Consider the following 17,001-nt stretch of genomic DNA (forward strand, 5'->3'; position numbering starts at 1 on the left):
CATTAAAGATGTATGCATGAAGACAATACATCTCAAGAAAAAAAAATATGTAACATAGAACCACTGCCATGAGTAAAACAATGATCTTAAAGAGAAGCAATTTAAGAGAAGATAGTCACAGAGAAAGGTTTAATTTGTCATGATAATAAGCACTGCAGCACTCACCATTCTCATTTTGTCGGTCCTGAACTAGATGTTGGTAGACTGAATCAGGCACCTCGGATTGGCGATAGTACCACTTGACATTCATTAGCAGATGGTCCCGTTTGCTCTGAAATGTTAAACATCAGCAGGCTAAATAAATGAAATTATAAAAGGAACAATATTAGCACTTCCTTTTGCACTGTGCTCATAAAAAATGAGCAAGTATTTGGGGCTTACATAATAAAAAAAATCTTTGATCATTTCCAGAGAAGTTCATCAAAATGCACAACAAGTTCACACAATATTTACTGACATATTCAGATGAGACAAATCCATTAACATGGCCACATAGTTTCAAATCTTACACATCAACCACAAAACGTGATGGAACAATGGATTCAGCAAAGAAATAATTTAGATGACAGGTCTCTCTAATTCACATGTTTACAACAAAATTACAAATCCAAAAGAGATGAATTAGCCCCATAAAACACCACTTCAGAGTAATTTGTCACTTGGATACAGTTGTTTAAAACAGGCACATGAATGTCCATGAACATTAAATTGGAGCGTGAACTTATTGTTAAGATTCTTTTGATGGCATAAAATGCAACTTTAAGATCAGAGCAGCTCGTTCGAACTGCGAAGTTTGTTCCACCAATCAATTAAATGATGACCCCAATCTACATCTCAATTCAATTTTCCTGCCTCTGCTCTATATTCCATGAAACCATTACATTACAAAAACCATTAAGATCAATCTTGACAATTCCAAATGTCCTGGCACCCACAGCCTTCAGGCCTGGAGTTATGATCTATTACATGAAGTAATGGAGTTTAAGGTGTTGGGGTAAAGACCATAGGTCCCCTGCAGACCTCAGGCAAAGACCAAAACAGAGAAAAGCAAATTGCCTGCCAAGAGGAGAACTTCCATAACAGTGAAGTGAATGGATGTAGTTCTTGGCACTCTCTGGTTTGATTCTGGGTTCGTGCATGAAACCTTTGTGAAGATAGTAAAAGGGCGGAAAAAAGTGACCACATTTTACTCATTACACTGAAACCTCGTTAGAACGCGATTCGTTAATCCGCCGAATTGCTTATAGTGCGGTTGTCTGTGACCTCAAACTTTGCAAATTTTGATAGATGGATGGAAAAAAGGATGGGTTTGACAGATTTGCCCTCAAAATCCATTTCTTTGATCAAGATGACAAAGGGAACCATGTTATATATTGCTTTGATCTGTAATGGCGGCTCCTGTTAAGTGGTCATTTTGAAAGTTAATATTGGGGAAAAACTCCATTTTTCCGTAAATTCAGAATTCCAATATTAAAAGAATGTGCTTGCTTTCTTTCATGGAAATTGTTAGTTATCAAGAGTGGATCCTTCAAAAACTGGTAATATTTGGGTTTGATTATCTGTGGGCGCTCTGACATATATGCATCTGTTCCGTGACTCAGCTATTACACAGTATGAAATCTTGGACCCCAACTACCACGTTCTAACGAGATTTTATTGTATTTTAATTGCATTTTGTACACCAGGGCTGGATGTGGCACTGTGCACCCAACTGTGATTTATATTTTGCAACCAAAGAATATTACATTGCTTCTGTAAATGATATAATCAGTATTATTACATTTGAACTTTTCAGAACATTACACATTTTTAAACTATTGAAGTAAGTAGCAGTTTGTGCAACACAATTGCAGTGCCAGCAAACTAGTTTCAAATCAGGCACTGTCTGTAAGGGGTTTGTACGTTCTTCCGCGTGACTGCGTGGGTATCCTCCCGCCCTCCAAAAAGAACGGGTTGTAGGTTAAATTGGGTGTAACTGGGAAGCACAGATTTAAATGGCCAGAATCGGTTTCTACCGTGCTGTAAATAAAAAATGTAAACGTTAAAAAAAGGAATAGCAGGGAGTAATTTTAAAGCTGCAAATGTACACACTGATTATAATCATTTGAAACTTTCAATTAACTGCGGACACGAAAGAAATCAAAGGATATGAGGAATGATGTCAAAACAGCTTTAAGACACTGAACCAACCATAACATATTGAATGCCATACCAAACTTGAAAGGCCTACTTCTGTTCCTTTTTGTTATGCTCTTGAATGTGAGTACTGTATTTTAAATTGCCTGTTCTGAACTATCATTCAATGTGGAAGGTTTAAAAGAAACTCTTCAGTGAACTATTTTGATCTCTTCCAATGAGGTTCCCTGTGAAATTGATTAAACCATACAAATGCACCTGACATTAATATTTTCGTGAATTCCGCACTGTAGTCAAAAGTCGTATTTTAATCAGAGTTTATGTTTTACCTTTAGCTGTTAATAGTATAAATTCTTCCTCAGCCACAAAAACATGATTGAATAGGCTGGACTTCGTTCTGTGCATAGTTTTTCAATACAGATATTATGGGGCTTGATAAAATTCCCAGTAAACATGCATGCTGCTTATAAATGCTAAATGAAGAGCCAGGTGGAACTATCTCACGTCTCGTGCAAAAATATTTAAAATAAACGAATCTCGTAGTTTCATTAATGAACCATTCAGTGGCAGCACAGAGTTAGAAAAGAGCAGTCAGTGCTTCCAAATCTAAACATTTTGTTACACAAAATTCATGGAATCAGATAGCAACCTCCCATATAGGATCAACCAATAAATGGTGGTTTACAACAACAAGCAAACGACAACTCACTTTTTCATTTCCATGTACACAAATCAACATAATTCACATAAAGTGAATGTGTCACATTACATTGCAAATCAGCACATGGAACGATAAAAAGCAAATTTCTTCCAGAAACAGCATTCCAATCTGCAACTTCCAAACAGTATTTAAAAAATCTAATCCATTGCATAAAGATCTATGGATACTTTCAACAAGCCCTGTGGATTCAGTTGTTATCTGTGGTGAGGTCAGGCAAAGTTCTTCCAAAATCTAATTTTATGTGTCTCTGGGGGAAAGGGGAAGAAGTGGGCTGGGGACCGGGGGCAACTAAATTGCCTTTAGCATATTTCAATACCCTTAAATACATCGTAAATGAGTTCTACTTTCTTTAAAATGAAATAATTAGCATTTCTTGTCATCCTGATTTTACCCAAATGCCAAACAACAGAGTGCACGGGTGGAGTTTAAAAAAAAATCAAAAATTATAATTAGTGTTTCTTTTTAAGAAAGTTGATATCTTCGATGGAAGATATTATAATCAAGAGGTTGAGGAATGTTTGTCATTCCAATTTTTGTTAACGATATGGCTTTATATCTGTGTGTGTTTGTATCACTGCAGTGAAAGGGCATCACTCCATCAATGGCATGAACAGTGGCACAGCTGATACAGTTACAACCTCCAGCTCCAGAGACCCAGATTCATTCCTGACCTTGGGGGTTATCTGTGTCAAGTTCACATGTTCTCCCTGTGACTGCATGGGTTTCTTCCGGGTGCTCTGATTTCCCCCCGTGCCCAAAGCTTGGTAGATTTATTGACTGCTAAGAATTGTCCCAAGGTAAATCATAAAATCTGGGGCATTTGATGAGAATGCAGGAGAATAAAAATTAGATAAATGTAAGATTGCTGTAAATGGGTGATTCATGGTAAGCGCAGACTCAGTGAACTGAGGAACCTATTTCCATGATGAACGACTCAAAGATTCTGGATTGGTCAAATGAAATTAAACAATACAGCTATTCCAGGACACACATCCGAGTTCCGTTCTGACCGACCGGTCATATCGCAAAATGGACGCAAGTTGGAAGTACGTCAGCATGGCATGTAGAAGTCGTAAATCAAGTCATTTCCAATTCCAAATCGAGCATCTTCCTCAGCTTCTTTCCAGATCTATCAGCAGGGGATGGATTTTTCCTCTTGCTCGCCATGTTCTTGGGCGAGCTTATTGCGCTTTCCAATTGGCAAAGGAGAGACGGTCACCATTGTACACACGCAGCCGTTATTCCTTTCGGTTGTATGTACGAATGGTTGCAAATCACATATGTCTTAATTTGAGGAAAGGCCGCTTTCAGGTGCTCATACGCAGATAATGTGCCGGCAGACACAGCTGGGGGAGTGCAGCTGGGACATTCAGGTGGCCACGGAGAAGACGCCTTTCTGTCACCTGAACGTGCCGGCTGAAGGAGAGCTGTGTCTGAACGAATGCCATCTCCTGTGGACTGTGGCCGTAGTCATGACCTGTTTATGGAGCATCTTGTAGCAGCAAATTGTAGTCGGCGCCAGCCAGCCCAGCCCCGTAGTCCCGCGCCAGTTTCCCCAGCCCCGTAGTCCTGCGCCAGCTGCCCCAGCCCCGTAGTCCCGCGCCAGAGGGCTGTCAGGCAGTGAGGAGGGTAAGTGTTGGCAGCGGGGAGGGTAGGTGTCAGCAGGTTGCCAGTTGACTCGGCACCTGAAAGCTGCTCGCCGCTTTGTCTTGCTGCTTTCAGGTGCCTAGGGGGAGCGCTCCAAGCCAGAGGTTATACCTCGGGGCCAGATTCTCCACTTTCAGGTGGCCTCCCGACAGCCACATTCGGGTATTTTTGGCGGCTTTACGTTCGGGTATTCTGGCCATCTGAACGCACCTTATGAAACTTGTGATACTCAAATATCCCACATCTCAACATAACAATGCTTTAGGCTTGATTAAATCCACCGAATTTAAATTAAACCTGTTTAACAGATATGTGATTTTTTTTTTTTAATCAGATATTCTCAAATATCCATGCATATCCACGGTCGGACTTTCATAGTTCAAGGGCTGGCAATGAACAAGTTCAGAGTTTGCATTGCACGACTATACCACATCATTTACACAAGAGATTAACTAAGGATTCTTGGAGCTGGCTCAGATGACTTGAAACGTTTTCTACTGTACCTGTTAAAAAGTAGTGAATTTCATTGAGTGATCAAAACTTCACATCAACTATCATGAACATGGGGATGTTTTTCTAAATTAGTGATGCTAAACAAGGAGGAACATTTAGGGGAGACATCAAGGGTACAAGCTAGGCAGGGATTGGATTTTTGGTTGGAATATATAGGACGGCGCAACATCGAGGGATGAAGGGCCTGTACAGTGCTGCAATGTTCTATGTCCTTTAATGACAAGTTATGATTAATATCCAGAATGAATCAAAGCTTTGGGAAGAGGGTGAGAGGTGGGGGACAGGGAAAAGAAACTCATGCACCTCCATCACAAATTGATGTGGTTTGTAGCCTTGGCCCTAAACTCTGGAATTTCTTTTTTAAATTCCCTCTCCCTCTGCCTTTTAAGAGTCACCCTAAAACCAAGGTGATTGACCAGACCTTTGACTATTGGTTATGACATCTGTACGCCATTTCTCAGCATCATACTGCGTAAGCTACTGTATTTATTTGTGAATAGTTTTGTTACATGGTTTTGGATGTTTCACTGGACCAGATCTTGTTGACTGGAGCCAACAGTTCGAAAAGAAATAGCTGATAGTTAGCTCTCTGCCCTGTCTTGCAGAGATTCTCCAGCATTTAGACTGGGGGAAATCCCAAATTCATAAAAGCATTAAATATTTTGCGACTCACCATTATCATTTCAATAATTTACATATATTATTAATTGTTCTCAGAGCACAGCAGAGTGAAGTATTGCAATCCAATTTATTAGCCTTCATATTACTTGCTGTCCTTCAAGTTCCAAAGCATCTTTATCTAAAGTTTGCTGTGAATTACCGAGCTGGAAACAATTTACTTTTACTTTCATTCAGTGATGCAGAATACACCCAGAGGCAATAGAAATGATGTCAGGTATCAAAGGAAATTGGCCTTGATAGTTAGTGAAGTCTCACAAAAGAATCAACAGCATAAATAGAAAAAAAACATAATTTGTTCCAGCCATCCATAGTTAACAAACCAGCCACAAAGTAAACCTTATGGCAGCAGTGCATTGCAAAGGCTACTTTGAAGTTAGCACTGGGCATTTCTCACATCAAAACTGACTGTTTGCATCTCTGTCAGAATCATCATGAACAAGTCATGAAATTCGGTGCTTTGCGACAGCATCACACAGTGCAAAAAAAAGTTTTATAAGGACGCCGTGAAGGAAACCCTATGCTACTGTGACATTCTGGCAAAAGATCTAGAAGCTGCAACTGCTGACAGATCCCCTTGGCGAGCGAGCCTCGTGCTATGAAACCTACACCGGTTTTGAAAATAGGCGCTGCCAAAAACTGATGGAAAGCCATGAACAGCGTCACAAAGCAGCAGCCACAGTTATTAAAAAACTGGACTTCCAGTGCCCCCATTGTACTAGACTCTGCACTTACAGACTGGAACTGCAAAGTCACCTTTGTGTCCACAGAAGAAATGCAAAACAACGTGTCTTTTTCGAACCAAATGATGACCAATAAATTGAGTGCAAATGTACCTATTATCACCATCTTACCGACATTACAATAAAAAATTAATAAAATGATGAGAAGAATAATAGTGCATGAAAAGTAAGGCAGAGTCTTTGGTTCATTGATTGTTTAGGAATCTGATGGCAGTGGGGGAAGAAGTCAAGTATGGAGGTGCCAATGCACAGGACAGGAACGGGTTACAGGGGGTTATAAACTCAGCTAGCACCTTCAGGGGTGTTGGCCTTCACTCCATTAATGGCATCTTTGGAAGGCGGTGCCTCAAGAAAGCTGCATCTATCAAGGACCTTCACCATCTAGGAAATGCCCTTTTCTCATTACCATCAGGAAAGAGGCACCAAAGTCTGAAGACACACACTCAATGTTACAAAACCAGCTTTTTTCACTCCACCATCAGATTTCTGAATGGATAATGAACCTATGGAACCTCTACACCATACTGCTGCCACCAACCAACAAATTCCATGACACGTTCTTGACGATCAACGTGATTCTGGTTCTGAAAGCACAAATGAGCAGTTATTGGTATGCTCCTAATATTATGTTCCGTAATATCTCAAGGTAAAGCTCTCAAGATTAATTCAAGGACACATTCAAGTGAATTTAGATGTGGAATTCGAGTTAGACTTTCTCCACATATAGTGAAGATCAAATCTGTTTCAAGGTGTTAATTTCTGCTGCAGAACTGCTTGCACAAAACAAAAGTTTGAATTTGGATTGTATTTGGAGTTAATTGGAAGAACTGGTAGCTCAGACAAATTGCAAAACAGCAGCTGATCTTGGAAAATATAACCGAACAAGTGCTGTTCGACGTCACCAAGACCAAACAGCTTATTATTAATTTCAGGGAAGGGAGGCCGAAGGATTCAAGATTCAATTTATTGTGATAGTAATAAAACAGTGTCCTATTACATGAAATTCCTTTTCTCCTGCTGCAAGGCACAGATTCGCCGCTGGCCAAAATTGCCAAAGCATCTCTTAATTTATTATAGTCAGAGAAAGAAAAGCAAGAGAATCCCCCCCCTGCCCCCCCCACCGATTCACTGAGTCCATAGATTCGCCTCCAAGATTTCTGCAGCCAATCAGAGTCAAGTCCAAACCTGAACCTCTGACATGGTCAGGGACCCTTCGGCACCCCCTCACATCACGGTTCTAATACTTGGTACTCCTCCGGCCAGTTCGAGCCAGTCTCTGGCAGCCAACAGCTTCTGTCGGTTTCGCACCTCGAGTTGCCAGCAGCCCACCGCTTCCACTGGTCCCTCAGCCGCAGAGCCTCCTCACTGGTCCACTTCCGTGTTCACAGTCCCATGGATTGTCTCTTCGGCTTCTTCTTCTCAGACAGGGGGATGAGGGTTTCCAAACTTGTGGTTCCCCGCTCCAGTCGCCTCCTTCCCCTGAGCCTGCAGCCTCTCGTGGCCAGCTGCTGATTAATAGGCGCCACCATCTTGGGAATAGACCCCGGGATCGCCAGATCTCAAATAAAATCACTGTTAGCTCCCTCAATGGACCTTTCCAAGTGGAGCTTCGGACACTCAGTGACTCTCTTGCTTCCCTTTCTCTGACCAAGTCTGACTGTAGGTCGAGCTGCATCTCCGCTCCTCAGGGGTCTGCACTAGTGGCAGTGCTGCTGCTACGGCGGCTTCGGCTATGCCTCCATCTTTCCACGGGACCACGCACGGTTGGCATAGTGGTTCGTGCAACACCTTTACGGTGCCAGCGACTGGGACTGGAATTCAAATCCCAAGATATCCCCAAGGAGTTGGTATATTCTCCCCGTGTCTACGTGGGTTTTCCCTGGGGGCTCCAATTTCCTCCCACCATTTGAAACGCACTGGAGGTTGTAGGTCAATTAGCTGTAAATTGGGCAGCACGAGCTCGTGACCAAAATGGCCTGTTACCGTGCTGTGTATCTAAATAAGTTTTTTTTTAATTTAAAATTTCCTGTCCACATGATTGGGACAAAGGTGGAGAGGGTTAGTATTTTCAAGTTTCCGGGAGTCCATAGATCAGAAGACCTCTCCTTGAGCCTGAACATAGAGACAATATGATGAAGGCACATTAACGCCTATAAACTTTTATTTAAAATTTTATTTAAACTTATTTATTTTATTTTAATTTATTTATTTTCCTTCATTATTTTTCCAGTTGTCAGTTGCTTGAATTCCAGATAACAGGGATTTCACTGTGGTACAAATCTGTGTGACAGGAAGCCAACAAATGTCTGATTGAATCAGTTTCACACTGTAAATGCAGGAAATTGGTCATCCACTGCGTATACACAGCAAGGTACAGCACCTCTGAGATGAACTGCATTTCAACAATAAAATCCAAGGAGGCTCCATGGAAAACAGGGAGTAAATGGTCTGAATGTCTTTATCTTGAAGTCTGCCTGCTGTTTTAATATGATCAACAAAATAAATCAGAATATGTTTTTGTTGAAGCTCCTTTGAAATATTTAATGCCAATGATGTGTATTCAAAGCTGCCTTTGATAGGATGGTTTTTGAAAGACCAAAGCTTCCTTTGAGACTTGAAAACAGAAAGACGAGAGCAGACACACGTCGAACACCTACTGTAGCGAATGCTTCCACCCTTACAACATCTCTTGTGTGGAGTCCATCAAGGCCACAGTTGAGAATAAAACAGCTTCAAAATGAACTTAATAAAGGTACCTAAAAACATGAAAAAAGTAAGCTTTTGTGGATTTTGCTGTGACAGCATACATTTTTTTAAACATACAGAATGATAACAGGCCATTTTGGACCACAAGTCTGTACCACCATGACACCCCTGGTATGTTTTGAATGATAGAAGGAAACCAGAGCCCACGGGGAAAACCGACAGAGACATACAAACTCCTTACAGGCAGCGCAGGATTCAAACCACAGCTCCAATCACTGGCGCTGCAATGGCATCACGCCAACCTCGCCGCCCAATAATTATAGTCAAAGAAAATCACATTTACTTGAAGCATTACAATGAAACAAAATGTTGAGAACGCTGGCATGGAAGACTGGGTTTACATGCTCTGCTGTCTGTGCCAGGTATCAGTAAGCCTTGTGAAGTAGGAAGGCACATGGCATGATGTCCAGGGTCACAAGTCAAATCAGTCAATACATCACGTGGGACTTCTGTTACCAGTTCCTTTGGTTACAACAGTGGGACGTATTATCTGTTTGGTCTTTTGGCCAGAGAAAGGAGGGAAAAGATTTATTTTTTTTTTTTTTTTTAAAAGGCATGGCCACAGACCTCCACATGTTTGGAGATTTAGATTACTTTGTTTCAAACAAATGTGATTTACTAAATTTTCTTGCATTAAGATTTAATACAAATGAAATAGTCCATATGCTGCATATTGTCCATTTGGGCAACGTCTGACCACGCGTGTCCGTGGTCTCATAAGGTTATAATAGAGTTCAGAAATCCTGATGGGAGAATGGGATGCAGCGGACGTAACGAACACACGCAGCGCTCTTCCAGTGGAACACTATGAGGAACTTGAGAACAGTGATTTAGATGATCCTGATCCTCTTTGGGCCTTTTCATGCCAAGCCTCTGCCTGGAGGGATAATATAAACTTATCTTTCATGGAGCAGCCCTAAAAGGCTGCTCCTGCGTTGCATTCATGTTGAGCAGCGCCTCATAGCGCCCTCGGGAGCCAATGGAGGCGAGGCAACTGGTAGCGTAGCACTGCCTGCCGAGTTGACGTCATTCATATGCGCTGATGTGGAAAGAGCCCAAAGTGGATCATGGTGGCCCCAGAGCAGGCAAAACAGATGATTGCAATGTTTGCAGCCAATCTTAGTCTCCAGGCAGAAATCCCATGCACCGTCATAAAGGCTATTAAATACTGCTCCTGCGTCTCAGGCTGATGATGTCACCGCGACATCATCAGCCCGCCGCTTGCAGCGGCATTACATTCATGCGAGGTGGCGGAATGCTGTGCTCCGCTGATTACCCTTCTCCGAGAAGCACCTTGGAGCCAGCCACAGTGCATTCAAGGAGGTAAGTCTCCCGACCTAAGACCTTTACAGTCGGGCTTTTTTTGTACAGTATTTTGGCTATTTAGTCAATACAGGTACCCTACATTGCAAAAATCTTCGTCCGCGAAGCCAAGCCAAAGAAGAATAGGGTGTTCGCACAACATCCACATCGCATAACATCCTATTTCACAGGACATATAGACATTAAAAAATGCATGACTGTACATGTATACATTCACAGTGAAATCCACAAATGCTTTTTTTTTCATGTTTGAAGCTGTTTTTAACTGTAGACTCAAGACAAGGGATGTTGTAAGTAAGGGTTGCATTCGCTACAGTAGATGTTCAACGTATGTATGCTCTCGTCTTTCTGTTTTCAAGTTTCAAAGAAAGCTTTGGTCTCTCAAAAACCACCCCATCATAGGCAGCTTTGAATACACATTTTTGGCATTAAATATTTCAAAGAGGTTTCAACAAAAACTGTTGCTTCCCTTTGCTTTTAGCCCATTCTTAACCAATTTTTACAAATGCATTATTTTTTATAAATTCTGGAAACACATTACAAAATATGGTGCCTAATTTTGTGCTAACAAAGCTGACAGAAAAGAGAAAAGAAAGGCTGAATTCATAGATTGAAAGCTAATCAGAGATATTTATCTGACAGCTATGGGATTGGAATGTGAGTCTTTACAGATGAATTCTCCACATTTTAGTTATTTGACATACATAAAATTAATGAGTTCCTGAGAAGAAAAACAATTATTTTTAATTTCAGGATGAAACTAAAATTAATAAATCAAGTGTTTTCATTCGCCTTTTTCACATTGGCTAACCAATAAACTACTGTTCAATGAACCATTTCAGGAAGCCAGTTTGGCTGTGGATACTAGACCACTGTTAACCGGTTCTCTCCGTCCTTTCACACTCACCAGAAGGCATTTCCAGGGAGGGAGGTGCCTATACTCTACTGGTTACTTCTGAGTGATACATCCGAATGAACATGTATTAAAACAAAATTAATCATGCCTAATGATAACATAATTAAGCATTATGAACATCATAGTATGAGCCCTTCAGCCTCTGTTGTTGTGCTGACCTATATAAACCTTTATAAATTTATAAAGGACCATGGGAAAGTGGTAGCGGCAATAAAACACATTGGCACACAATTTAAAAACCGTTGGAAAATCACAGAGAGAGAGAGAGAGAGAGAGAGAGAGAGAGAGAGAGAGAGAGAGAGTGATGGCGGACCTGCCCTCTCAGAATTCTGTCTGGCACACACCACTCGGAGGGATTTCTCTGCTGCACAGAATTCTGGGAGGGCAGGTCCGTCCGCCCGCTCTCTCTCTCTCTCTCTCTCTCTCTCTCTCTGTGTGACTTTCCCATGGACTTTATAAAATGTGCGCCGATGTGTTTTATTGCCTTCATAACTTTACGTTTCTCTCTTTACGCATTAATTTTGTTATGAATCTCCCTAGATACTCCAAGTCCCTTTCACACTGGGCTAACCGGCCAAATGATCCCGGGGATGATACACCCTACCTAGGTAGTCCACTCCTAGGGTGATCTGACGCCTGCATGCCGATTCGCAAACGTTCACACTGGCACATTAACCAGTATATTGACAGTTAATTACTGGGACAAAGTGAATGGGGCTATTGATCGACTTCGCGAATCTCATCTGATTTTTAAAAAAGAGTTCACCAGAATGGAAGCTCTTTTTTAGGAATACAATCTGGGTATGTTCACCACTTGAAGTCTTCTTTACTCAATCAGTCTCTGTATTCCAACTTTGTATCCAAGATAAAGCAAGGATTTCTTGGATTTAGTTGATATTGGCAACAAACCTTAAATAAAAAACAATATATTTTCATTTTGAAGCTGTAAAACTTCAAAGTTATGCCAATTTTTTAAAGTTTTTCCCCCGTGAGCTCATTATTTTAATAAATGATTTTTAAAAAACAGACCCTGTAGCTTAAATATATTAAAATAAGCTGTTCCTTCAGGTCTCCTGTGTTTTCACTAATTCTGCAATTGGCTAAATTTGCCAATGTATCCAAAGCAGCCACAAATAACTAAACTGAAAAGACAGACGTTAATATTTATAACATCAGCATTCACTCTGGATTCCATTCATGGAATCTGACCATCACTCAGTCAAAAAGTGAGTCAAAATCCTTTCGGGATATCAGATTTTTTTAATATAAAAATGGTAATGCTCCTTATTTCTCAGTTCCTAATTTTTTTTAAACCAAAAAGAACCACAGAACATTATACCACATAAATAGGCTCCTTCGTCCGTTCTAGTCTGTGCTGAACCTTTTTTTTCCCACGTCTCACTGACCTTCACCCCTCCTATCCATGTACCTGTCTAAATTCCTCTTAAATGTTAAAACTGAGCCTGCATTCACCACCAGCTGGAAGCTGACTCCACACTCCCACCACTCTCTGTGTGAAGAAGTTTCCCCTCATGTTCCTCCTAAACTTTTCCCCAGGTCTTCTGGTTTGTATCTCACCTTCCCTCTGTGCAAAAAGCCGATCTACATTTACTCGATCTATCCCCCTCATAATTTTAAATACCTCTATCAAATCACCCCTCATTCTTCTGTGCTCCAGGGAATAAAGTCCTAACCTGTTTACCTTTCCCTTTCCTAAAGTCCTGGCAATGTCCTCATAAATCTTCTCTGCACTCTTTCTATCTTTCCTGTAATTCGGTGACCAAAACTGCACATAATACTTTCAATGTGGCCTCACCAATGTCTTATACAACTTTAACATAACATCCCAACACCTTTACTCAATACTTTGATTTATGAAGGCCAATATACCAAAAAGCTCTCTTTACATTGCTATCCACCTGTGACACCACTTTCAGGGAATTATGTCTCTCTATTTCCAGATCCCTCTGTACCTGTATTGCCAGATCCCTGTGCCCTACCACACTCCTCTGTGTGTGTGTCCTTTCTTGGCTCGTCCTTCCAAAATGCAACACCTCACACTTGTCTGCATTAAATTCCATCTGCCACCCATTTTTCCAGTTGGTCCTAACTCAACCTAATGAAGACATGAACCAAGAATAAAATGCTCCTCAGTGATCGAATTCATCTGGGGCATGAAAAGCAGACATGTATTTTCATTGGAATATTCAGCTTTGCAAGGTAGGCATGCTTGCATTCCATTTCAGGATGGAGATGAGGAGGAACTGCTTTCCCAAAGGGAGATGAAACTATGCAATACACTGCCCATAGAAGCTGGGGAAGCTACCTCAGTGAATATATTTAAGACAAGGTTGGACAGAATTTTACAAAGTGGGAATTAATAAAGATGGGGAAAAGGCCTATCATCATATCAGCCATGATCTCATTGAATGGCGGGGCAGGCTCGATGGCCGACTCCTGCTCCCTTTTCTGATGTTCGCTGCACTGACTGGAAGATCAATTAAATGGCAACACCATTTAATTAAATGGCTGGATGACTGTAAAATAGGTCCAAAATGAAAAAATATTATGTACAAATATCTAGTACAACAGTACAATATCTAGTACAATCAGTTCAGAAATTGTTTGATTTTCATAGGGTTCAAGTTATCCAGTTGTCAAACTGATATCAATACAACAGGCTTGCTAGTTGTGTGATAATTATGTAACTCCACAGTGCTTGAGAACTGGAAATGCCTCCTCGATGAAAGGAGAATGAAAATCACATGCTCCTTTGCATGTATGTCTCCTGGTTAAGGCAGGCACAAAAGTTCCCATACCTGCATACAGGAAAACTTGGAGAACTTTCACGGATGGGCTGATATGGGGCAAGGAACATTTCAGTTGCATATGTCAGGGAACAGAGCAGTAAGGGAGAAACTACTTACCATGGACATTGAACAACATTACCATTGCCAAGTCCCCCACCATCAATGTCCTGTGGAATCACCACTGACCGGCCATGTAAATGAAGTGGCTGTAAATTGTGGTGAATAAGCTGTATTATTTACAGAAAGTGATTTACTTTTTGATTTTCCAGTGCATTTCCATTACCAGCAAGCCTTAGGCCAGGAACGTGATGGAATTGTCTCCTCTTGTTTGTACGAATACAAAAATACTCAGAAAACTCAACAACATTTCACTTCACTGTCATTCAATATTAACAAACCATAGCTGCAGTGTATATAGCATGTACTAAATGCAATGGAGCAATATGCCCCAAATCTACAAAATCCACTCATCAAGTATAAAGGTAGCAAGTTGATAGAACACCCACATGTACATGTCCCCTTTGAAGTGGCGCTGTCCTGACAAGGGAAAGTGGAGCATTCCTTCATTGATGCTGGATTGAAATCTGAGAACTCTCAATCCATTGTTGCAATAAGAACACTTTCAACAGAATGACCTTAGCAGTTCATGAGGGCAGCACATCACCATTCCTCAATGGAAACTAGGGATGGGCAATTAATGCTGCACAGCCAGAAATGAACATCTCATAAATTCAACAGAAAAACACTCAACTCATCATATTTTCTATGGATATTTTGTCCTTACAAATCCTTGTGCTGGGCTATTAAATTTTAGTACTAAAATGAAAAATGTTCACTGAAACCCAGAACAAAAATTGCCACAACTTTTAACATAATGCAAAATAAACCCCCAAATTTTTGACATTTCTGTTAATTCTGCTTGAAACAAGCATGAAGATCATTGTTACCCATTTATATGGGCACACCACTTTAAATAAGCACTTTCCCAGGATTTTACAAAAACGTGGCAGAAGTGTAAATGCAATTTTTTTTTAATCAGCATTAATAAAGATCACAAGGCACAAAGAGTGAATTGGGCTTTTCGGTCTGCCCGCCGCCATTGGATCATGGTTGATTTATGGTCCTTTTCAACCCTACCTTCTTAATATGTGATTACAGACACAATGATAATCAAAAAGTTTATAACAAACATGTATATTAAACTACAAGAAAAGGAGAATGAGGAAACAAATGGTAAAACTAAACAAAAATGGGAACAAGATCTAAACATAAAGATAAAGAAGGAAACATGGGAGAAGTTATGCTCAGGAACTATGAGAAATACAATACATACGAGGTGACGTATGATACAATATAACTGGATACACAGGCTATATATTACACCTCAAAAGTTAAATAAATGGGACCCAACAGTATCTGACAGATGTTTTCGCTGTAAAAAGGAAATGGGAACAACAATTCATGCAATCTGGACATGTGAGAAAGTGAAAAAATTTTGGGAAGATCTAAACCAGATATTAAATAAAATCACAAAAAGCAATATACCAAAAAAACCAGAGATCTTCCTCCCAAGTAACATAAAAAACAAAGAATTTGGACTTGATTTGGATGGTGCACAAAAAAGATTTGTTAAGATAGCCCTAGCTGTAGCAAAAAAATGTATTATGTCAGCCTGGAAATTAGAAGATAACTTGAGAATACAACAATGGTATATAGAAATGAATATATGTATTCCATTAGAAAAAATAACATATAATTTAAGAAATAATATTACAATATTTGAACAAATATGGGAGCCATACATGAAACATAATAGAGAAAACCTACCGGGGACATCTACCACCTAAAATGACAGAAGGAGAAGAGAATGAAAAGTGGAATTTCTTGTTTATTTTTATTGAGTGACAACATTGTTTGACGGGTTTAATGTATCTTAGATTCTGAACTTTAAATGAATGGGAAGGGAGGTAGGGAGGGTGGGATGGGAAGAGAGAGGGGAGGGAGAAAACGACACTGTATATATTTGAAAAGGAAAATGTATATATCTTGATCAATGTGGTTTATAATGTGAAAAATAAAAAAATTTTTTTAAAAACCCTACCTTCTTACACCTTCTCCCCATAACCCTGTATTTTATTCCAATTCAAGAATCCATTTAGCTCTGTCTTAAATGCACCGAAAGGCAGACTCCACCGCTGTCCACGATAAGGAATTCCATAGATTTGCCACCCTCTGGGTTAAGAATTCCTCCTCATCTCTCTTCTAAAGGGTCACTTTTTTTATTTGGAGGCTGTGACCTCTCCTCTGGTCCCAGTCTCTCCCACATCCAATCAATATCCAGGACTTTCAGGATTCAACAGGTTTCAATGATATTCCCCCCTTCATTCTTCTAAACTCCAGCGAGTTCAGTCCCAGAGTCATCAAACACTCCTCACATGATAACCCTTTCATTCTAGGGATCATTATCCTGAAACATCTCCAGATACTCTCCAATGCTAACACATCTTTCCTTAAAGAGCCCAAAACTGCTCACAATAAGTGCCTTATGAAGTCTCAAAATTACATTCCTTTTTTTTTAATTCTATCCCTCTTGAAATGAATACTCGCCTTGAATTTGACAGAATATCACAATAAGATTTGACAGACATTTGTCAAGAGTAATATTGGATGCAGCTCAAATAAAGGATGAACCACCTAACCTGTTCGTGTATTTCTGCAAATAGTACTCAACAGAAAAGGAGTTCAAAA

The 17,001-nt window shown here is 40.3% G+C and overlaps 1 protein-coding gene across 12 annotated transcripts in view; it reads right to left on the minus strand.

Annotated features, from left to right (window-relative positions):
• The window catches only part of rerea (arginine-glutamic acid dipeptide (RE) repeats a), a 502,370-nt gene that overhangs the window by 273,469 nt on the left and 211,900 nt on the right, over positions 1-17,001 (minus strand). For 11 of the 12 annotated variants that reach the window (XR_011351646.1, XM_069918381.1, XM_069918382.1 and 8 more), the window contains one exon: positions 166-271. Coding sequence is in view for 11 of the 12 variants with exons in the window: in XM_069918381.1 (XP_069774482.1) it covers positions 166-271 (106 nt within the window). In the remaining variant the exon portion in view is untranslated. Of the gene's footprint in view, positions 1-165; positions 272-11,434; positions 11,460-17,001 lie in introns of those variants that run through there. The other variant, XM_069918392.1, reaches the window with a different exon arrangement.

The sequence above is a fragment of the Narcine bancroftii genome, chromosome 2 (genome assembly GCF_036971445.1).
Source record: "Narcine bancroftii isolate sNarBan1 chromosome 2, sNarBan1.hap1, whole genome shotgun sequence".
Taxonomy (NCBI): Eukaryota; Metazoa; Chordata; class Chondrichthyes; order Torpediniformes; family Narcinidae; genus Narcine; species Narcine bancroftii.